Source organism: Maniola hyperantus, chromosome 10, assembly GCF_902806685.2.
Source record: "Maniola hyperantus chromosome 10, iAphHyp1.2, whole genome shotgun sequence".
NCBI lineage: Eukaryota > Metazoa > Arthropoda > Insecta > Lepidoptera > Nymphalidae > Maniola > Maniola hyperantus.
In genome coordinates this window covers 9,145,677-9,170,343 of record NC_048545.1, presented here as the reverse complement: position 1 = coordinate 9,170,343, position 24,667 = coordinate 9,145,677, and the positions used below count along the sequence as shown (strand labels likewise).

Here is a 24,667-nt window from a genome sequence, read left to right as displayed (position 1 = left end):
TGAACACGGTAAATAGGCATGCTCTCTAAATGATTGAGCTATATAACGTGCTGTTAAATACCTACAGGTACTTTAAACTTATAACACTTAATGAGAAAAATCTTCAATTCATCTTAGCTTAATATTTGCGTAGGTACCTATTACCTACCTAAAAAGATAATGACTACATTAATTGGAGTCTACTGGACGTTTGAACTCAACCCGATACCTTTAGCGTTAGTATTTTAGTAACATTCGATAACATCTAAAAGTTTTTGTACGAAAAATAATAAATTGTCCGTCAACTTCTGCTTTTTTCTTTGTCCACAAATCTAAATAATAACTTGTAACTTTAGCTGACTAATGTATGCCCCTAGTACGAATTTTTATTGTTTCGAAAATGAAATTCGATGCCAGATTCCTGCCCAGCTAGTAACTACTCCTATAGATAGCAGTCCTCCGCGGATAGAGTATAGTAAATTTTTTATTATATTTTGTATGGTTGGACTGATTGTAAACTAGGAGTTTTGAGTCTATCTCACTTTGTAGTTCAAATATCGAAACTTAATGGCGAAACTTAAGATGATACCTAAGTAGAATACGCGTCGCGGGGTGTGATAAGTGTGAGCGTGTATAAAACTTGTTTTTAAATGCGTAAATTTGTACTAGTACAGAAAACAAAAGATGTTATCGAATGTTTGTTTTGTTAAGAGATCAGATCAGCGGGCGAACAACCCACCCGTATGGTCAGCGGCGGCGTACGCTTCAGTGAGAAGCGGGTTGCCCGTCAGCGCCGCGTAGTTGGCGTAGTCTGCGTACGGCGACGCGTAGATCAGCTGATGCGAGGGCTCCCCGGGGGACAGGAGGCCTGCCGCGGCGCCAGCCCCTGTCCCGTTCAGTAGTCCCGCCTGGGCCCCGGGGGCTGCAGACATGCGCGGGGACAGTATCAGCGGAGCCCCTAGAGGCGCGGGGTTGCGCAAAGCCACACTGCCCACTCCGCCCCCTGGCCCCAGCAGTCGCTGAGTCTCTGCAGCGACGCGTCTCCATTCTTCATCAGCTGTGGATCCCTCCTTATTATCAATGGCTAGCAATAATTTTTATATTAGTTGTCGATCATTAACATGTGACGTTTTACAATCGGGATTTAAAGGGTAATAAATTAAATTAAATTAAATAAATGTTGATGAGGAATTGAGTCAATCGGACGCGAATTTCAAATGTGGTCTCGTACGGTTATTACTACATCTACATCTATCCATTCATATCCATCATTCCATACTAATATTATGAAAGTTGTATGTTACCTTGTCACGGAACATCCGTTTTAACGATTTTGATGAAAGGTACAGAGATAGCAAGCGTCCCGGAGTCGGACATAGGCTACATTTATTTTGGAAACTCAAAAAGTTCCCAAGGGATTTTCAAAGGTCTACTCATTTTACCGTAATCTGATGAAATTTCGTACAAAAATAGCTTGCATTTCGGAGACAACTTTTCACAGATTTTAAAAAATCTAACACGCGGACGAAGCATAAGGCATCGTCACGTGGACGAAGCATCAGGGCATCATCTAGTACCTACTGATAAAAGCCTGTCTGCCTTAACCGCTCTAAAGTGATCTTGCTAAAACGTGTGCAGAGATAGCTTGCACTCTGGAACCCCGTCAATGAATACATTGTATCCTGGAAAAGCAAGGACTTGCTATGGGGTTTTTAAACTTAAATCCAAGAGAAAGAATTCACGGGTATTTTTTAAAAGGTGTAAAACAAATACTTGGATTTTCTTTTGTTAGCTTAAAAAGTTCTCCCGGGCCACTCAAGACAATCGCACCTCAACGTCAACGTCAACCTCACCACTCCTTTATTTTATTTTAATTGAAAAAAATAATTCTGTAATCATGCGTTTAATTTTCACACTAATCAGCTATCGGGTAACCGTACCCATATAGGCCATATAACTATTTCGAATAGGAACCTACATTAAAGTTACAAGGTTTTACCGTTTCTACATCGAAATGATACGTTACGGCTAGCCATAGTACTTTATTTCCATGGTCTTTGTGATTGTAAAAGCGTCCTTAAATAGCTTACAGAAATACAGTACCCAAAGTTGTAACGTAATGATTGCAATGAAATCACCCATGTTAATGGTTAACAACCGTAACATGCCACAAATCAATTAAGTTAGTCAGTCAGTTAGTCATCTTGACGTTCGCGTGATGACTCATTCTTGCGGGCTTAGGACAAAAGTTGACAATACCTAAACATTAATAAATATTAATCACAAAGATGAATACCTACACGGATATTTACATGATAAAATATAAAACAATAAAAATGTAAATAACATACCTAATCGTGAATTATTTCAATGTAAAATATTATTAACAAACCCATTTTGTTAGTTACTTTACAGACCAATAAAGTTTAAAAACATTGAGGTTGGGGCTTACGTCAGCCGCCATCTTGAAAAACGAGCTTTTGCGAGTAACTTTAAATGGCTGGTGCTATAAAAATAATTTAAAATTTCTTTTTTATAGTACTAATCTTAGCTCAATCCATACAAATATTATAAATGCAAAATTATCTTATATTTGTCTGATACCTTTTCACGGCAAATCCGTTGACCGATTTTGACGAAATTTGGTACAGTACAGAGATAGCTTGCATCCAGGAAAAGGATATAAGTAAAGAGTTCCTACTAAAATACTTATAATAATATTTAATACTAAGTGAGCTCTTAAAGTAAGTTAGTGACAAAACATAAAAGGGACCATACTTATTAGGCACTGACCGTTGACGGGCACAACGGCTTTCGTGGTAGAATCTCGGTATGTGCCGTTTATGATGGCCAGTTCCATGAGCTGGCGCTTCTTTAGCTCATCTTCACCGTCTGCTTGCTGAAAACAAATGACATACTTTATAGAGAAACTTTTATTAATTTCCATTAAAGCTCCTAAATGTCCTAAGCATTTTAAATACATAAAAGGAAAAGGTGACTGACTGACTGTCTGACTAATCTATCAACGCACAGCTCAAACTACTGGACGGATCAGGCTGAAATTTAGCATGCAGATAGCTGTTATGACGTAGGCATCCGCTAGGAAAGGATTTTTGAAAATTCAACCCCTAAGGGGGTGAAATAGGGGTTTGAAATTATTGTAGTCCATGCTGACGAAGTCGCGAGCATAAGCTAGTTTACAATAAAACTCCTGAATGTCCCAAGCATGCTGGATAAAATATCAGATGGATCTTGGAACCTACACCTATCTTGCGCACATTTTCATTGGCTTGCTTTTCTTGCATGTTTAGCACTGGAAGGGCACTGCACGTTGTGCCCTATAGATTAGTCTGTTTTAGCGAATTATCATAGCAAATTTTTCGATCCTGTGTAACATGGACTTCTGCAAAGTAACGTCGGCTTCTATCCAATGTTGTCCATGACCTATTTCTTTTAATGAACGGCAAGTGCAATTTGAAATACTTAACGGTATTAAGAGAGAGAAAATAGCTAGATAATAATATTTTTAAAGCTTACACGAGCGAACTTGGAGAAATGGGAACGTTGGCTCTAACAACAAAGATTTTTGGGTGTCTAGTAAAAAAAGATTCGGTCGTAGACGTAATTCATTAGAAGCTCCAAGACTATTTCTATTATAAGATGTAATAAATAAAGAACCTATATCTAGCTCTTTCATCGTAGAAAGTAGAAACGATTAAGAAATGAAGTAAACAAGGTAAATAATTTAGTGACATGAATTAAGATAATTATCGAAAATTGTATAACAGATTACAGAGAGTTTATGGATGGTGTGACTTTGGTGATGTTTATCTGTGGTGTATAGTTGTGTTAGCGCATAATATCACTCGAGTGCTCTGATTTGCTGATTCTTCCATAAAAACCGGCCAAGTGCGAGTCAGACTCGCGCACCGGGGGTTCTGTACTACAGTCATATTTTTTCAATATTTTGCACGATAAATGAAAAACTATTATGCATTAAAAAAAGTCATGCGCATGTCACCCGCGCTCACCGAATTAGCACGGGGGCTGCGCGGGTGTGCTGGCATCGCGACCTGTCGCGTACTATAAGATTATGGATAAACATTCCGAAATATGGGAAACTTACAGGAATTAGAAGGCGTTTAACTTCTTCAACGGCTCTGGCCAACTTTATCTTCGCCCGATTTTCCGTGTCTTCGACTGTGAGCAGGACGTGTAAGTCGTCAGCCAGATGCTCCCAATTTGGCTTCCCCCTGTTCGCATCCTCCTGGAATACGCCCAAACAGTAAATCATTGGACACGTAATATATAGAAGACATTTATCCCGATTTATATGAACGAAATTATTCCGTAAGAAAAAGGAACACCAGTGCCAAGAATGCATAGTGCTTCAAAAACGCTCGTAAACATGAATAAAGACGAAATATAACAGGATTTAAGATGACTTAATACTACTAGATAGTCTTTAAGTTCAAAACATATAGCGCAAAATTAATTTGAAATACTGACACGTTAAATCCTTTAAAAGGATCTTAGAAGCTTCATGGAATTTACGAATTTACTTGACGCATGATTCTGAGGAATCTTAGTAAAAAGTATTGTATAAATAAACCTGACTTGCATTCCGATTGATGCTGCGTGAAATATAATAAAAAAGAGATTAACATTGTAAAGATGGGTGGTTTTATTCTAAAGCTAAGAGGCATTCATGAGTATGATAAAAAATTACCTTTTTCTTATCCCTCATAGATCCTTTGCCCCTGACCATAATTTTGCATCCAGTTTCTTGTTCTAACTGTTTTGCAGTCATACCTCTGGGTCCAAGAATCCTTCCCACAAAGTTGAACTGTAATAGAAGAAGAAAACAAATTTAAATATCTTTACACATTCAACAATAGTTACTGGTATAAGTGTTCGAGAAAAGTCAACGCATACCGGAAAATACACAAACATTGATTACCTACAAAACGCTGCCTTGTATTTGAACGTTAACTGCGTAACAGTTGGGTTAATTACCGGCGTTAATGCAGAAATCTAGCTTGGAGCAAGCACGTTTCACACGGGAACATTACGAACACAGAACATTAGACCACAACCTCATTCTCCAGCATCAAAGCCGTGGTCAGTTCGACGTATACGAACCGTGAACGGCTATCATTCTCCCGTCTACAAAGTAAGAAATGGAACAACTGGAATAGAGCCAAGGAACACATAATATCATAGCAGTTGTTTTTCCATACTCTCGTCTCGCGTTCGTAATTTCGGGTGAATCTCGAAATGTTTAGGAGTAAATCGTGGATAAAATTAAGCCTAAAGTTTTGTCACACGTGTCACGTTGGATTGTTTCGTGTGACAGCGTGTAAATTATTTGAATAGTTGTTATTGCTTTTAGTTAAAATATTTTAGTTACTATACTATGTTGCTGTACCTAATAACTAAGTTTTTATTGCAGCAACTGTTTAAGTGCAGCATACAAACAATTTTAACGTTACGGTATATAATGGGTAATTTAAGGAAAATGTTTAAAATGCGAAAACACTGAATAACCAAGTTTTGATAATATAGTAGGTATCTATTGCCTATTTCAGACCATTTGTCAATTCAAACATCACTACTCAATTTGTGCAACAGAACAACGGAACGACGTGATTTTTTGCATGGTTATGCCTAGTTAAAAACCTGGAGAACGATATAGAATAAATTACCACGATCACACCTGATGGGAAGTGATGATATGGCCTAAGATGGGATGCGTTTGTCTATAAGGTGCCTATTCACTCTTGTTTTAAAAATACTAGGATTATAGGTAACTGTTAGGAAACACAGATCTAGGTAGAGTAGATATTCCAAACCCTAGCCATGACAAAAGGAATATAGACGTAAAGAAATATACTGTAATGTACTACTTTTCATCCCAGAAAATTCAAAGTTCCTACAGGATTTTTAAAAACCATATCTACGCGGACGTCTATAGTCTAAAAGGAAAAGTTGACTGACTGACTGATTTATCAACACACCTAGCAATCAAAAAGACTGTTAAAATAAAATGAAATAATTACCTACTGAAACTTTCGTAACCAATAAGGTTAAGGGAATATTTTGTACTCAAGAATGATTTGTATAGGTATCACTAGTAACTAGTTTCATTCTATTAGTGTTAGCCTCGTGTTAGCCGAGTTTATAGAAAATTGTACAGCTAAAATAACATGGAGTAAGTATGTCTCTATTTGATGGTCATAAGATTATGGCGAAATCGTTATGAAACTTCTCTTTCATGTTAGATTTTATACGCCCTATCAATATCTCGGCTTACTCTGTAGGTATTATTTGAAAAATATTTGCTTGTCCGTTTAAAAATCAAACAAATATTTTCATTTCCTATAGTTATAAATACTTAATACTAGCGATCCCGCGGAATCGCGCCTGTGACAATTTTGAAAAATCCGGCCTTATTAATTGCCTAGGTTTTAAAGAGAACCTCTATTGCATAGAGGTTTATATCAGTTTTCTAGATGCGCAAGGGTAACGGCTGGGTGTTACAGAATCAATCAGTGAGTCGGGACTATTCTTTTCATAATTTAGATAGCATTTACCTTTATTTATAAATAATCGGTATAAAGGAATATTTACATGTGGGAAAAAAAACTTATCACTAAAAAATATATTTACAAAAAATATACGCCGTCCAAATGGTCATTTATGGGCATTGTGCCTAATACACTGGCGCTATTACCTCGCTGAATGGCAAGGCTTAATCGTTGAGCGAAATAAGCACCAGATCTTGGGTCACCAGACGCTTCGATCAGTTTTTGGGCCAAGATGTTTATAAAAGCTTTCGTGTCCGATGACCATGCGCCCAGAGTCTCAAACGCAAGCGCCGCAAATATATTACATAGTCCTTACTAATAACTAAGTATTTACGGCGCTTAAGCTTAAGACTCGTATTATCGAGCAGATTAATAAGCATTTACCTATTAATCAGCATAGGGAAAATCACCGACGGGTATTTAATATATCATCGTCATCATGATTAACACACAGCATGCTCACCATTGACCACGGGTCTTCTCTCAGAATGAAAAGGTTTGGTCGAGTCTACCACGTTGGCCAAGTGCGGATTGGTAGACTTCGCACACCTTCGAGAACATTAAGGAGAACTTTCAGGCATGCAGGTTTCCTCTACACTATCACCGCTGTTTAATAAAGTCTAATAAAAAAATTGTGTTTATCTACGTAACACCTTGTGTCGTTACTCAACATGTCTGGCAAATATAAATTAGGAATTCACACAGACGATTCTTTTGTCGTAAACTTCTAAACGTCTGTCGCCTGTCAATAACAATACCGACTTTATTTTTCCCAAGTGCGAATAAAGCTGAGGTGAACGAGAAGCCACAGCAGCAGCAGCCATGTTGAAATAGCGTCGCACTACTTGGCCACGCGCCCACATGTGTTTTCTCACAACCAGTTGATATTTTCATGACAAAAGTGATTACTGTATTTTAGAAAACAGGGATCGTAATTTACAACGGTATTTAACAACGCCCAAGCGAACATTTAATTTTTTTAGTAATCTTTAATAAATTATAAATTAATCTTAAAAACATATAATATGTATTAATCATTTAACAAACTGATTTGAGGCCCCTGCTTCCAGAGTTCTGAGGAAGTAAAAACTGTGTTACAGGATATAAATAAAAATAAGATGATGCTTGAAATCTTTTGTATATTTCAACTCAAGTCTATGACTAAAATCAAATATTTTTTAAACAAAACTAATGCGAAATGATAATGATAACGAAAGAGATGTGTTTACCTACAAAAAGTTACTGATCTTGTTTCCTTGACTCGTATTGTATTCACGTACTACTTAGTATTGATATTACTGTGTGAAAGGATATGAAAAGGGTCTGAATGAATACATATTAGAGATAAATACGCTGCAATGCAAGAAAGATTAAGAGGTTCTGAATAGATGACTGATAATAAATCGTGGCAAAGGGGTCGCCACGGTCATAGCTGATTGCTCAGTACCAATTAACACGGTGGTCGCAACAGAATGTAGGTTAGGCATTCTAAATGCTTCCCAGTTGATCATAACTCAATTTGAATTAGTGTTACAGCTGGTACAAGATAATATATCCGTTGTGCCTCAACTCCCAAGAGTTATAGATTAGTTGCGGGGAAACACTTCCTAAAAATTTATACCTACGCCAAGGATATTCAACTGAGCAATCTAAAATTCATGCTCCATTTTCATATGTTTACTCAAGCAACGGACGTCTGTTGATTCTAAAACAACATTTCGATTATTTTGATTTTACACGCTATCGATGACGCAGTATTTATGCTTTAAAAATTATTTTCTTAAACAGACTTAGATGAATAAATTGATAAATACGCTGCAACAGAAATAACATTTATTATATTACAAAATCTGTTTTTAAGTGTTTAATTTTTATTTATATCGATCCACTATGTAAATAACTGGATTTATAAATGTACTTACATAAGTAATCATTCCTACATTGGAAACGCCCAAGCCGTCGGCGCATCTAATCGATAAACATCAATTGTATTTTAGCCTGAGCCAGTATTACAAGTTGCGTAGACTATTTTATACCTAAAATTTGATTCTACTATGGACAAAAGACACTTTGAAGATAACTACTGTCCTTTAGAGAATGAATTTTGCTACTGAGCAAAATAAATGTTTTATAATTTATCGCTTAACCTCAGCCATTTTACTGGGTACTTAGCCAAAATGACTTTTTCCTACTAACCATAAAAATGTTATACCTAAGGGTTGGTTATCCAGTACATTGCCTCAAGCAGAAGAATCGCCGGAATAAACTAGCCTGCAATTCATTGTATTGTTAAGGCAGTTTTTATTTCCACTTTAGCTTACTAATTTAGTGCCCTCATATTTTAATTGAGTTCATCTACACAGGATTCGGTAACTTGTTTTTAGTCTTTGCTATTATAAACTTTGATTTCATAAGCAAATCGCATTGAAGTGTACGGTATTTTATCTTAAATCTTAATGCGGTTCATTGTATCATCAACGATGTGATTGTTAAAAGATACCTACCCTTTAAAAGCGCTTGTGTTTTTTCAGCTATTCCCGACTTCATAAAAACATGTGCGATGCACTTACTCAGACTGTTTTGATTTCTCAGATTGGATCTTCTGCAAAGTTATACTCATGGATATATAAAACGTTTTGAAAAGAAAACATCTCCAGATTTATAAGCAAATTTATTGGACGTTATAATTTTACCTACCGCAGTTTCACGCATGAATATGAGCTCGTGATTCAAGTTAGGTTTATCTATAAAATTAATGTACCTACTTAATTTTTAACTATTGACCACTACTGATCGAGTTGATTAGTAAGCAGGTACTCATTAGAAAAGTACAGGTGTATTAACCATCTCTATTGCAATATAAGATGGGTTAATTTCTTAGCAGATAATTGCCCTACAATCTGTCACGCTAATATTTTGCACATAATCAGGATTCTGGTAACTGCTGCATTGTAATAAGGTGTACTTTGCTAGTAGCGTTCAAAGAGTAGTATTGTTGTGGAGTAATGTACAGATTAGTCACGACGTGCCTTACCGATATGTGCCGTGGGCGATAGTGCCATTTAAAGTTAAGCTACAAGTATATACATGGAAGTCTTATGTCATAATGAATTCAACTTAGCCGTCACATAATATGCATGTTTACAAACCATGCGATTAATATGGCTTTCCATGTATTTACCTACTTATCTATTTTATAAATTATAATTTGAGATAATATTTCATTCCGTGAAATCTTTATAATAGCTTGAAACTTTGAAAAAAATGTAATTTCGAATTGGTTACGTGTTAAGCAAGCTTTGACTTATGAAATATGTATATTGTGCTACTAGGTACTGTTTAATGTTTATGCGCAAATAAAGCATACCTACTACACCATATCAGTATTATTTATGCACAAACATAGGTGCGCCTGCAAACCTTTATTTTAATTTATTTATATAACCGTAAGTAGATACATTCCCTTATGTAGGAACACATGAACCATATATAATACGTCCAAACTAAGAATAGGAAAGCCAATGACCTTTATCTGTCAACTGTAACTTGAAAATTACAGTTTGCAAGTACCTAACTAAAATACTTTGAACTTAAAACGATTTATTTCTAGGTACCTACTTATTTTTAACTGTCTTAGTAGGTACGTACCTACCTAGTACCTATTACAAAATTTATTGAAAATATTTTAAATCAAGATTCAATTTTCAGCTAAGATATCAAATAAGGAGAAAAACTCCTTTTTTTAGCTTGGATATTATGAATTTTACATTTAATGGAAATTATACCTACTTTAGACCTATTAATTATATTCAGTTTTGAGTAATGGGTTAACAAGCTTTGTATTCTGCATCAGTCACGAAGTTTTAGTTAATAGTTTTAAATTGGCACGACAATCGTTAAATACAGTAATTGAAAGTCTAATTTGAAACTTTTCAGACAAAATATTGACTTTGCGGGTGGATACTGACAAAAGTTGATGTAATTTCTATTCTAATAAGATTATTTCTATACTTGGCCATTATTTGAAGAAAATACGAATATAAAAATGAAAGTTTTTTTTCTTATTTTTTTAAAGAAATATTCAGCCTTGTTAATTATGACTAATATTCCCCTTTCCCCTCCAACTAAGCGAAAAGCTTGTGCTAGGAGTAGGTCGACAATAGTGCAACGAGTGAGGTATGAACCGTCAACCTTTCGGAATTCAGTCCGCTCCTCAACCGTTGAGCTATTGAGGCTCTAAAGGAGTTAATAAAATAAATGACAGACAAAATACTAAACGCTTGTATTTTTTCAATATTGGATGCATAGCTATTGGCCGTTGATGATGATGATTTCATAAATCTTGTTATTTTCAGATTTTTGCAGAGTTATAATCTATTGTTGATAGATATGTATATTATGAAACCTTCAATATCTAGCCAACCGACTGAAGATCGCACTAACTACGTCAATAGAAAAGAGACGAGAGATGCTGTCGTAGCGATAAATAAAACCGATCAAATGCGAGTCAGACTCGCGCACCGAGGATTCCGTACTACAGTCGTATTTTTTCGACATTTTGCACAATAAATCGAAAACCATTTATGCATAAAATAAATAAAAATCTGTTTTAGAATGTACAGGTAAAGTCCTTTCATAAGATACCCCACTTGGTATATTATTCTTACTTCGAAAGTGTAAATACTAATTAATTGATCATGAACACATTTAATTTTTTTTGTGACGTAATCAAAAATTCACGGTTTTGTAATTTTCTCCGTTACGTGTGCAATAAGGCCTACCTTCCTGCCAAATTTCGTGATTCTAGGTCAACGGGAAGTTCCTGTCAAGAAACATATATTTCTTGACAGACAGACAACGAAGTGATCCTATAGGGGGTCTTTTTTCTTTTACAGGTACGGAACCCTAAAAACAAAAATAGGTTTCAAAATAAACCCTAATACACAGTATATATACACTAGAACAAAAAATAGCCTGACGGATTGTAACGCCTTCGACATTTTTTTTTGGTTTTGGCACAAATCTTGTTCATTCACACGTTGCGGATGCTTTGGACGCAATGTGCTATGTCCGGCTTCCAAATTTACTAACCTAATTACTGGTTTGGCTAAGAGACAGACGTTGGAGGATGAAAAAAGTATATTAGTATTGACGGGTAATAATGAAATTTTATGTCGCGTCTATGAAAATTGCAAAATCTGTTTTGTTAGACAGCTGGCTGCCGGCTGAAAGCTTGTGATTTAGTACCTACTAGCTATATCAGAGTTGGTATGATGATATTTAATACTGGACAGAATACGATAGGGGTACCTACTGGATCGAAGCCGAACATAGGCGATAGGTACTGAAATGAATACCTATATCTATCTAATAATATTATGAGAGAAGAGGCACTGATCAGAAGCGACCGTTCATCACGGCCACCTCTCACCTTATACATCTAACTGTCAGATTAATAATAACGCCAGAATTCAGGATTTACAGCAAACTTACAACTCCCTTTTTTATTAATTTTTCTAGTCGAACATCCTTTTTTTCTTTACCACTATCATAGTTTTACGATCTATAAACTGTGGCACTATTCAAGACCAGATTTCAGTTATGTAGGTACTAGATAAAAATATAAAAACATAAACTAAAATGTAGTTGGAATTTATTGGATACGGAACACAAAAGATGTTATGTTCAACAATGTGTTAAGTAGGTACTGATGATCAATTCAATTCAATTCCCAATTATTGGCTTTTAGGTGTGCCAGCTAGGCACAGAGTGTTTCGCCAGTGTCACGTTTATGGAGAAGGCACGAAGGAGATTGTTCGGTGAGACCTGTTAATATGAGAAAAGAACTGTAAGGATGATGAAAACAATTTTACCGTAGGTACCTAATGAAAATAACCACGTAGACACAAATTAACTTCGCCGTATAATACAGTCTTGATTTTTCAGTTAGTAGGTATTGTTCTCTTTTATTTATATGAAACGTGAAGCGTCCTACAGACTTATGGGTTTTTTATGGGTTTCACAAAATATTATTCGTCTATAGATAATCGCCAGATGGTTTAAACACAACAACTAATTAAGTCTGTTACACAGTTTCATATGGAAGTGTTAAAGTCGTAAAGTGAGAATTTCATGTTTTGACGGTGGTTTTATATCTTGCATAGTATATAATTATCCTACTATTAAATAATATCCTAATAGCTAAATTAAGTAGGTATAGTTGACTGTCTTTAAGTACGGCACTCCTTGCTACGTCTCAGTGATTTGCTAAAAGTTCGTCACTATTGATAGAAAGATAGATAGATAGATAGAAATACTTTATTGTACACAAAATATTAGATAAACAAGACAAAAACATTGATCAATAAAGTAAAAAAGTCGAATATTAATCGTTGAAAATTTTCTAATCGACTCGCAATTGAGTTGATAATATATTGTTGTATTAATTTGGTTAGATTGATCGTAGATTTGGTTATTAAAACCAAATTTTATGATAATGGTGTTATTGCAAAGTGATCAAAAATAATTAAAAGTTAAAAGTGACAGCTGGTATAACTGGTGTTCAGTGCTAGTCAGACGTCATATTATCATAATCATCATCATTCATCCAAGATCATCATATTATCATCACAAATCTAAATCGCGCTTACGATGTTTTAAAGCTTAATTGAATATTACTAAACGACTTTTATAAACTTTTTAGAGAAAGTTATACTGACTAAATAACTAACTCGAATATTCGTATGAATACAAGTGATCCAAGTGTCCTGCCTTATTAAGTTTTTAAAGATATTTTAGCCAGTGTCACTCGGAGTAATTTAAGGATTCTAACGATATCTTATACATCTAAAACTGTTCAGGCATTTAGAAGTTAGTTTAAAGAGTTAGATAGAATAGCAGGGTATTATTAGCTGTTTAATATATTTTATATTTTGCATTAATAATAATTCAAATGTCTTCTCTTATTGAACTTGCGCGCGGATATTCATCACGCATAGAGGTTTATCGAAAGTTTCACTCTTTGTAATAACCTAACTGCAATATAAACTTGATTAGTGTACAATTGCTATTGCAACTACACAATCAAAATGGCGACCTAAACACAAAAAAACATTAATAGTCGTCGAGTCTCGAGTGAACGAGACTGTCTTAAAAACCATCAATAGGTACCCGCATTTATACAAATCGATTCAAGATGGCTTTCCCGCATGTTGCTAACGTAGTGGAATAAAGAAGTAACATCTTGAAGACGTGAATCACCCTATGAAAACGTTACTTACACTTCTTTTTTTTGGCAGTCGCGTAAACATGAATGAAAGTAGTCAAATCGCTAATCAGACAAGGTAATAACGAGAAGCGCAGAATGATACATGACCTCAAAATGCACGGTCTTGAGTTTGATCTTTATTGACCCGCCAGCTGACACACAGATAAAATTTACTACAGAGACTAGAACAAATCCTTACACAATACTGGCTCTTGTAGGTGCATACCAGACTTGATGCCATAGAAATTAATAATGGTACAGTTTAGTTGTGGAATGGGACAAGCCTGCATCGAAATAAACTTACAGTACGCGACAGAAAGTAATGTAGGTACATCGGCCATTAGAATGACATTTCAGTTTTGTAGAGCGTTGTCTATGTCACTCATACCTATATGATGTTTTGTTGACAGGTTGCGATGGCAATCGGGGAAGGAACTCCCCGCATACCCGCACAGCCGCGGCAACCCGGTAAGGCGCGCCCGGGTGATGTGCGGGTGTGCGGGTCGTCCCCCCGCCTCTAACCCCGATTGCGATCTCAACCTGTTGCGGACTATAGGTATTTATTATTAATTTTTAAGGTGCACCCTGGACTCTATAGTTAGCCCACAGTCGTAGGTAACACAAAGACACTCATGCAACAAAACTCTAAGAAATGCATGAGAATTACGGAGAAATAGATGAACTACGATTGCTTAAGATACGTCACGTCATACGCTTGACCTCTCACCGTTGACACCGACCGACTGATACGAAATAATATGTATTTACAGTGTTCCTGTATTATGGACAAGGTGAGTTTACATTGGTTTCTATATTTAGTCGTTTGCTTTGTATGTATTTTGACATTTTTTTAAAAGCTTGCAATGTAGGTATGTAATTATGTTTCAGGTGGAATCATGCAACTTAATTTATCTTCAACCGATTGAGCTGATTTTTTTATCACCATTATAGTAAAACCAATAAAATATTAATGTATCACCGAAAATGGGAACTGTGCAATGTAAGCTCAACTAGCACAAGTACAGAATACAGATGTTAAACAGATTTAGTTTTTGGGTTCTGTACCTCAAAAGGAAAAAGGAACCATTAGGATCACTTCGTCGTCTCTCTGTCTGGCTGGATGTCGTGTCTGTCAAGAAACCTTACAGGTTACTTCCTACCTAGAATCATGAGGCAGTTAAGTAGGTCTTATAGCAGACCGGAAAACAGCTATAACATCAGAAGGGAAAAATTCGAAGACCAGGAATTTGTGGTTAGATCACAAAAAAAATGTTGTCATGTAGGTACAAAAAATTAATTAGTATTTTCTACTTTTAAAGTAAGATTATTATACCAAGTGGGTTATCATATAGAAGGGCTTTACCTTTACATGCAAAAACAGATTTTTTTAAAAAATTTCTGCATACTTTTTTTACTTATCATACATAATGTCGAAGAATACGACTTTAGTACGGAACCCTCGGTGCGCGAGTCTGACTCGCACTTGACTGGTTTTCGTACTTAATCCCGGCACTTTTTGGTAAGAGCATAATGCGGTTGTCGAAAAGTGACAGTATCAATAACAAACAAGTTGTTAGGACCTAAGGTGCCCTACTGGACGTTAGGGGGATAAATTAATCTAAGTATTAAAAAACACCTTTTTTTAAGATCAAATTTTACATAATATTATATCAGTGCTCACAATATAACTAATAGAGCAAATTTTGTATTAAAAAACGCATTTTTCTATAACCAAATTCCGTGTAACTTCACTAAAATCACTGTTCACATATTATTATTATGTGATATTTATAACAAATACCTACTTAAGTAAAATTTCATTTTTAAATGTTTCACATAGCGAGCTTTGCTTTTGCTGATAAGAGATTAGGGCGTTCATAATGTAGCGAAGGTTATGGTCTACGACCCGTCAAGTGCATATGCAATCTAATCATCAATTCTGTATGCACGTCTTATCGAAACAAATATGCAGGTGATATATACAAAGTATGTAAATAAAATAGTATGTAACTGAGGTCCAATTTCACCAACGATGCTGTTATCCAAGAATAACTATGCCAAGAATAAAATTAACCGTTACATTAACTCTTGGATAACTTATATACGTTTCACCAATCCTTGATAATTACGCTATTCTTTCAAATAGCGTTTTTTAGTTGTCTATGGCTGGTTTGAATGAGTATCTTGTCTTCTTAATCTTAATAAGTTGCTTAATCTTATTAGTTACAGTAATGCCCGGGTGGAATGAAATTGTTGAAATATAAGATTTAACTTTCAACTACAATTGGTTTAAGCAATATAATAACAACTAACGATTTGTTTATATCTACCTACCTGATTATCATTTACTTACCGATTTATAGTTAAATTAGATTTTAGAACCGTTACAACATTTTAGGGCTAGATACTAGGCGCCAAATAAATTATTAATGCAACATGAATACTAAATATTTGTATATTTTAAAAATATTGAGCACAAAATTAGTTGTGATGGCGAATATATTCTTAAAATATAATCTATTATATTCGTCACACATTCGTTCTGAGCTCGATAACACTTTATTTCAGTGTTTGTAAGTAGGTATTTTTTATTTGAAAACTAGTATTTTAATAAGGTTCACTGATACATGAATAACACAATCGTGACAGCTGGACGAATCGAAAATAATTTTCAGCGACATAGAATCGCCTCTATCGTTTTGGATTTTAGCATGTTTACGTAAGTGATGTAATAAAACGGGTATTTAAATCTAGAAATACAGTCGAGTGCTATGAAAATAGGTGCCTATGATTCATCGTTTGCCATTTCGTGCAGCACTTCGCGATGTGTGTGATAAATGTAACGGAAATTAACGTATCACCTACTCAGTGCGTTTACTGCTTAGTTGATGGCTTAATACCAAGGAACAGTTCGACCCCATTCCTGATTTACTTTTTAATAAAGGCGACTTAACAACTGTAGCTACACCGAATCGATGAGACGGCTCGTGGGACTGGGCGCTGGATGACAGTTGACAGTTCAACGTCGATGTCACCCTGTCGATGTCTCGTGGGGTAGAATCCGGGGCCAGGGGTTCTATAGTATTCTCTTGAACAAATGTCATCATATTGGCGAGAAGTTCTTTCTTCTTCTCGTATTACAATAGGATAAGTTCGAAAGCTCGTTTGTTTTATCAGCTGACTAGATATACTAAAATTGCCGAACCCCGAAAGCGGCAGAAAATAATGTGCATCGACCTTTAGAATGAGATTTCGGCTTTGACAACGCTCTATTGTCTCTCATACCTATGTGACGTTTTGTCGGTCTCAACGACAGACAACGACGATCTACAAAACCGCTATCTCTTTCTAAAGGTAATAACTGACAACCCTACAGTTCCTGTTGTTTGTTTTATTTGAAGACTATTTAACCGCGACGCCGCCTCTACAATTTTAGCGGAAAGCTATAACTCACGGTGGTATAACTACAACTGTTACAAAACAGTCGTTCGTTTGAGCCGCCATAATTATTTTGATTTAGAGAAAGATGGCTTTTAGTTTTTATAGCTTTTTTTATTTCTGAATCTACTGAAAACTTTATTCGTCGTGGTGATGAAAAAACTTTCGTACCTACATTAAGTTTTTATTATTCTACATTTTTCGATGTAAAACATCGAAAAATGTATTATTTAGTTATATTGTATATCTAATATTTAGTTTCTTTTATAATATAAAGTTAGTCATTCAAAATTTAAAAATTAAATTAACGGTTGTATTGTATTAATTAACATAACTACGTGTGTAAAGTACCAAGTAGGTATTTATCATAAGTAGGTATTTAGCATTGTTTTGAGTACAAAAGTTTGGAAATAAGGAGTTTTTTCATAAAGCATAACAGGAAGATCTAATGGCAGCTTTATTAATCTATGTATCATCATCATGATCAACCTATAGCCGGCTCACTACAGAGCACGTGTCTCTTGTCAGTATGAGAAGGATTTGGCCATAGTCCACCACGCTGGCCAAGTGCGGATTGGCAGACTTAACACAACTTTGAGAATATTATGGAGAAGTCTCATGCATGCAGGTTTCATCACGATATTTTCCTTCACCGAAAGCGAGTGATATTTAATTTCTTGAAACGCACAGAACTCCGAAAAGTTAGAGATCTAACCCCTGACCTTCCAAACAGGAGGCGGATGTCGTAACCACTAGACTATCATGGTTTTGTATACATACTAAATTATCAGAATAAACCTAAATCTACCGTCCATACTACTGATCAAACTACGATGTAACAGCAAGAAGGAACTGCGCTACAGCAATAGATTCAACATATTTATTTATACGCATTTGTTTACAGTGAAATATTATTGCTTGTTTCTAGATTTCCTTCGCAGCCTAAACTGTTTTATCTTCGTACGATTCAGCTTTTGCTGACGCTTGCTCTCGTGAATGATAAAGCACACACTGCTTGGGGAATATTTCGTATTTCTATTTTAGTTGTTAGCTACGCAAATGCATTGCTTTTGCCTAGACCAAAAACGTGCCTTGTAAAATTCTATCCTGCAATTTTTTAAACTGACAGGTAATTGTAATGGAACGCATGTCAACTCCATATTTTTATTAATACATATTATTAGTTACAGAATCCTAAAAAAATCGGATCTAGGTGCACTCCATTTTCTATGATTGAAACGCCATCATTTTTATGGTTAACTAGTTGATGCCCGTGGCTGCATTGGCACTGACATAGGTTTTTTAAAAATCCCATAGAAACTCTTTGATTTTCCGGAATAAAAAGTATAACTCTTAGTTTAGAGATTTATGATATTTGTGTAAAGCTCCATTAAATTAACTTGTATTTAAAAAAATTGTACACGCGAAGCTTGTTGTAGAATTAGATGAACATTGCACTTGCACTGCATCTCAAAATATGATAGCGTGAAAATAGAGTACTGCGCAGTTTTAACATTTATCTCAATGACCTACCTCAAACATCTTATAGTTATATATATATAAATTGTACAAAGATAATAATATAATAATAAATATATGATTATAATTAAACAGTTACTCCAACGTAATAAAAACGAGGAAATATCTAAATTAACTAGAATTAGCTGCTGTAAACATAAATTATGTTAATTAAATATTTACAAACAATAATTAAAGACGTTTATTACGAATCTATATATATAAAAGGAAAAGGTGACTGACTGACTGACTGACTGACTGATCTATCAACGCACAGCTCAAACTACTGGACGGATCGGGCTGAAATTTGGCATGCAGATAGCTATTATGACGTAGGCGTCCGCTAAGAAAGGATTTTTGAAAATTCAACTCCTAAGGGGGTGAAATAGGGGTTTGAAATTTTGTAGTCCACGCGGACGAAGTCGCGAGCATAAGCTAGTACATTATAAAGTTAATGGAAAAAACAGGAAAAAAATTAATGCAGTGACATGATATCAGAATTACACTAAGAATTTGTCCTCTGTTGGTGCGATGGCAATTAAACATAGATTGATTTAAAATCTATGATAAATATTCAAAACAGCGTTACCAACTAGAAATCTTTGCATTACCATAAAAGGATAAACTGACTGTCTAACATGTTAACAGCGTGGGCTTGTTATTTTTCATGTTAATTGTCCTCCAATTAATTAAGTTAATAAAAAATTGTCCATTAATTAAAAAAGGATTTTTAAAAATTCCACTCCAGCGAAGCCGGGGTGGTCCAGCTGTACTAGGACAACAATGTGGCCAAGCTAGAGAACTTTAATTATTCATTGATACGTGTTACATACATAATTATTAACTGCACATGATTGGGATTAAGATGTACACAAAAACTGAACTAAACTGAACGGTCTTAAAAGAGCCCTCATTTCAAAATATTTTCTGCTGAAAAGAACAACTCATTAAAATTAGACCTGTTCAATTATTTTAGAGTTTATGCACAACCTGAGAATCTTTGTGCGACAGGTGCTATAATATCTTTAGCTGTAGCGAAAAGTCTGGAGTGTGAACTTACGCTTAGGTACATTATATTTTATCGCCACATCGTTCAAACGTGCAGTACCAACTACCAACCAGTGAAACCAGTGAGACGACTTCACAAGTTGCAACAAACTCTCGTCTAGTTGATACAGCTATGATTGAACCTGATTTCTATGCGCATGCGACGTTATATACCAACCGGTGTAGGTACCTACGCAATATACAGGATGATATTACTTTTCAACCGATGACAAGTTTTACGCTTGATTGTGGTCTCAGCTAAGTTTTTCGTAATCCAATCCAATCCACCAGCCTGTTTGCGTCCACTGCTGGACATAGGCCTTTCCAAGAGCGCGCCACCAAACATGGTTCTCCGCCTTCCTCATCCAACCGCTCCCCACCACCTTCTTCAGGTCATCGGTCCAGCGGGAGGGAGGTCGTCCTATACTGTGCTTACCGGTACGCGGTCTCCACTCCAGAACACGATGATAATGCAATTTTCGTAATGATGCAGCCTAAATACGATAACCCGGAAGAAGTAAGTAAGTACACCGAACAAACTACGTGTAACAGTAAGTAGGTAACCTAAACCCCAGAACCATTCATGAAAGTATGAAGTTTCTGAAAAATTTCAAAGTCAGAATCCTTATCAGAATTAAGTCAGATTACATCCTGTACATATAATGCGTTACAACTATGCGGCATTGTGCGCTACATTTGGCCCACGTTTGCTTCTATTAAGGGAAATATATCACAGTCTCTAATCTAAACAGCACCATTTTTACCGTCAAGATGATGGATTGCACTTGAATGATGCCCGTGCATTAAAACTTTAGATAGACAATGAATGAGACACAGATTTTCATTCATAATATTACGATGCGAGGGCGAACTATTATTTATGCTTTATTGACCCCAAATAAACACTTGAGGAATTTAAAGTATGCATGCCTACTTTAGACGAACGCATTATTAAATCTACTCGTAAATGTTGTTAAAATATGTTTTTATTCAAGTAAACATTTACAAGTGCTAATTGAATCGTCAATTCCTACTACATAGTTCTGTATTCTGTACGAGTTTGATATTAGTGCTAAAAGAAGTTAGCTTTTTTCTAATAAGACTTTATCCAGGGAAGAAAACACGGAAACTTTACTTGTTCTTGCACTGCAACAGAGTGATATCGAGTTTTATATCCAACTTTCTGGTAATGATCATAACGTGGGAGTATTCGCAAATACCTTAAGTTCTTGCTGCAACACTAATGGTTGTGCTAAATTGATTTTGGTTCTATTTCAACATTGCGTGGTCATAAATAAAATATATTGGGCGGAAGAACGAGCATTAGAACTTAGAGCGAACTAACATACGCGAGAAACGGAGCCGCGAGTACAAACAAGTCATTAAGACGAAATTAGGGTGGCCTACATATGAACGAACGCTTTAAACGCGTCCGTCCGTCGTAAACTAATATTTAGAATTGAATCTAATGTCCTGATAGATGTAAGTTCGAATCATGATTAGACAAGTGATCGACCAAGTGGTTTACATCTAGAAATACTCGTTACATTTAAAATGAATAAGATGAATCATTATTCCGCATTCCACAAGAGGACATAAGAATGCATAATAGGCCATAATAGTGTAGAAGCTTGAGCTTTGAGGTAAAATGTAAGCAATTTTGATGGTAAACGAGAAAGAAAAAGGTTAAGTGAGATGATAGAGCTAGTTTAATTGAACAACTAGATATGCCAACAAAAATAAATATGAACCTTACAAAATGTATTTTAGGACAGATATGATTCCGAGAGAAAAGAATTGATAACAGCATGTTGGTAATGTTTTACTTATAAATAATAATCAATCAGATGAACTATCAACCTATCAACGAAGCGCAAAGAAGTAAACTTTACAAAGTCAATAAAACGTAAACAGTGTGCGAAAAGTACACTAATTCCACTAGTGAAACATATTTCGTGGCATTAGTCATGGCCTCCAGTGCTCGAGGTCTCACCATTGTTGCCACAATGTGTCCGACATACGAATATCACTCACTGTTTTATTCCTATTCGTATTTCAGTTACCGTTTGTTTAACGTCTCGGTTTTTGCGAATTGTAGATTCTCAACACTAAACAAGACAAATACATACATATTATAATGAATCATTCAATAAAATCAGAGACTACAGTCTACACCATGTTTTATATTAAAACTGGCATCTCAAGTAGTTCCTCATACTAACATAATTGTACATTATTCGTAATTTTTATTGCTTGCATAATCCCCATAGATATTATATGACTAGCTGATGCCCATTACTTTGTTCGCGTGGATTTAGTTTTTAAAAGTCCCATGGGAAATCTTTGATTTTCTGGGATAAAAAGTAGCCTATGTCTTCAGGTCGTAACTATAATCATGCAAAAATCATGTCGATCATTGTCGGCTTCTATAGTGATCTACACAGAAATTTTGGACAGCGACAATACTTTGTTCTTTAGGACGTAAGAACTTAGAACGGTGAAGATTTTTATGAAAACTCAATTGCCTCAAAATAAAATTACTTACGTATTTCAGAATACTTCTATTATTCTAAGAACACTTCAAGGAATATATTACAATATGTTCCTTCAAACGGTACCTTTGATCTCAAATCAATTCCATGTAGGATTCAATTAATCTTAAGATTTATGAACGTATTGTTGAATTCCCACAATTATATAAATGAAATATTATATTATATGAAGAAAATGTGCATGACTTGTTTGCTTACTGATTACGTTTAAATTTTCCTTGAGCAAGCTAAATAATTAATAGTTCATCATTTGCGTGACATTTTAAATATCTAGATATCTATAAATAATTTGCATTATTTGATTGCTTTAACCTAGTTTCCAACTCAATTAATGAAATTAACATCCACCTGGTAGTCCTATGAATCTTTTATTAAATTTTCTCAAACTTCATAACTCTGACCTGTCATCACATAATTTAGTTATATTAGACGTTTATATTCTCCACTATAAAACCATATCAGTAAAATTTCAAACGCATATGACCTTAAAAGGAAACAGGCTTGAGTCGGATGGCGCCAACGGCGCGCTAACAAGACTGCCATACAATCTAGAATAGCTTCTGGGCAGTTACTATCATTCATTGAAATTATTATGAGTCTTTAGTTATTTGCCATGGCTCCTTGAATCGCAGTAAGCACTCAACGAATCACGTTAGAAATTAATAAATAACGGAATACCTATAAGAGGAAGTAATGTCAATTGAGGTGCGGCAGGGGATATTTAGAATAAAAGGTAAATTGCAATCAAAAAGAACATGGAGTAAATATGAGACAAACTGAATCGATTAAGCCTTATGGGGCCTTACGGGTGATTCTGTGGTAGAACCAATCTTTAGGTCGGTGACTTCATATCCAAATAGAGCACACTTCAAATAGAGCTGGCTTTTAGATGATGTACAGTTACTAAACGATTACAAGATGATTGATTCACATCCAAATATAAATATGAAGGTACAATTTAAATGCTATAGAAAAGTATTAAGAACATCAGCATCTGCTAGAAGATTTTACTTTAATTGTGATAGATAGGAGATAGAGATAATATGATAAGTCTACTGTTTTCTGGATTCTACATGAATGTTCTGAAATGTTCTGAAGTACTTACAGACAAAAATGATTTTCAAATTTGGCTAACTGCAACTAAAAAGCGATATTTCTTGCTCGCAACTTTAATAACTTGGACCAGAAGGATTGTTGATCGAAATGTTACAGTTCAAAAGCTCAATGTTAGTTCAATGACCTCAATCTATCTAAGCTAGGAGTTGTAATAAGACGTATCATTTTAAACTGTAGCATTTGATTACAATGAATGAGCAAGATCATTTAAGTTGCAAGCCTCACCCGAGATCATGTACTCGTCGTAACACGAGATCGCCCTGACATCATAAGTCACCAAATGTAGCAAGCTGCCAACCTTGTCTTTCTATTTATATGACTAACACTAGTTAATTCTGTCCCCCAATGCAATAAAACTTACAACCTGTGACACTTATCTCAATCTAAGGCGTAATGAACCAAAAACCCTTTTAAAAATAACAGTTGGAGAATGTCGTGGCCATTGTACGATAGCTTTACTTGGACTGGGTGTGACAAGACAAGCTTAAAGCTGACAAGGTTTATTCCTTTTTGTCGTGTGGACTATAAAATCTGTTGCATGCTTCACTGGTGTTATAATGTTATCAAACTTTTCATTCATTCATTAAAATCCATTCATAATGTACAATAAACATTAACACTTTTCTTCCGGGTTACATAAATTAAATACTATTACAGTGTTCTTTGACTCGAGTGCCTACACTTCATTTTTAACCGACTTCAAAAAAAGGAGGAGGTTCTCAATTCGTCGGAATCTTTTTTTTTTTTTTTTTTATGTATGTTCCCCGATTACTCAAAAACGCCTGGACCGATTTTGAAAATTCTTTTTTTGTTTGAAAGGGTATACTTCAAAGTTGGTCCCATTTTAATTTGGTGATGATCTGATGAACATCTTCGAAGATAGATACTGGAACTCCTCAACGGATAAGAGTAAATTGCTCGCGATCAGTGTAATAGCTTAGTAAACAGTAGATTTTTAACCAGTCATAGCATAATTCCATGGGGCCACTAAAAATTGTGAAATAAAAAATTTTTACAAAAAAAATAAAAACCGACTTCGTTACATAAACACTAAAAATTGAAAAATAATTTAATTTATTACCGAATATATTATGTATACAAGAGTTAATATAGTTCCATAATAATATTTTTTGGGGTCGGTGCCAATGAGGTGCCATTGTGGA

General features: G+C 35.2%; 1 protein-coding gene and 1 long non-coding RNA gene across 7 annotated transcripts in view; one reads left to right on the top strand and one right to left on the bottom strand.

Annotated features, from left to right (window-relative positions):
• how (protein held out wings) overlaps positions 1-24,667 on the bottom strand; it is an 85,914-nt gene that overhangs the window by 9,573 nt on the left and 51,674 nt on the right. For 3 of the 5 annotated variants that reach the window (XM_034972847.2, XM_034972846.2, XM_034972850.2), the window contains exons 3-6: positions 4,709-4,825; positions 4,106-4,246; positions 2,773-2,878; positions 719-1,063 (exon numbers count right to left, since the gene is read on the bottom strand). In XM_034972847.2, the coding sequence (XP_034828738.1) occupies positions 719-1,063; positions 2,773-2,878; positions 4,106-4,246; positions 4,709-4,825 (709 nt within the window). Of the gene's footprint in view, positions 1-718; positions 1,064-2,757; positions 2,879-4,105; positions 4,247-4,708; positions 4,826-24,667 lie in introns of all 5 variants that reach the window. The other 2 variants (XM_034972848.2, XM_034972849.2) reach the window with 2 other exon arrangements.
• On the top strand, positions 13,918-14,957 carry LOC138402880 (uncharacterized). Of its 2 annotated transcripts, none has more exons than XR_011237210.1 (3): positions 13,918-14,157; positions 14,412-14,624; positions 14,722-14,957. It is a non-coding gene; the product is annotated as an uncharacterized lncRNA (long non-coding RNA). The 2 variants fall into 2 exon arrangements; XR_011237211.1 differs by having other exon boundaries at positions 14,703-14,957.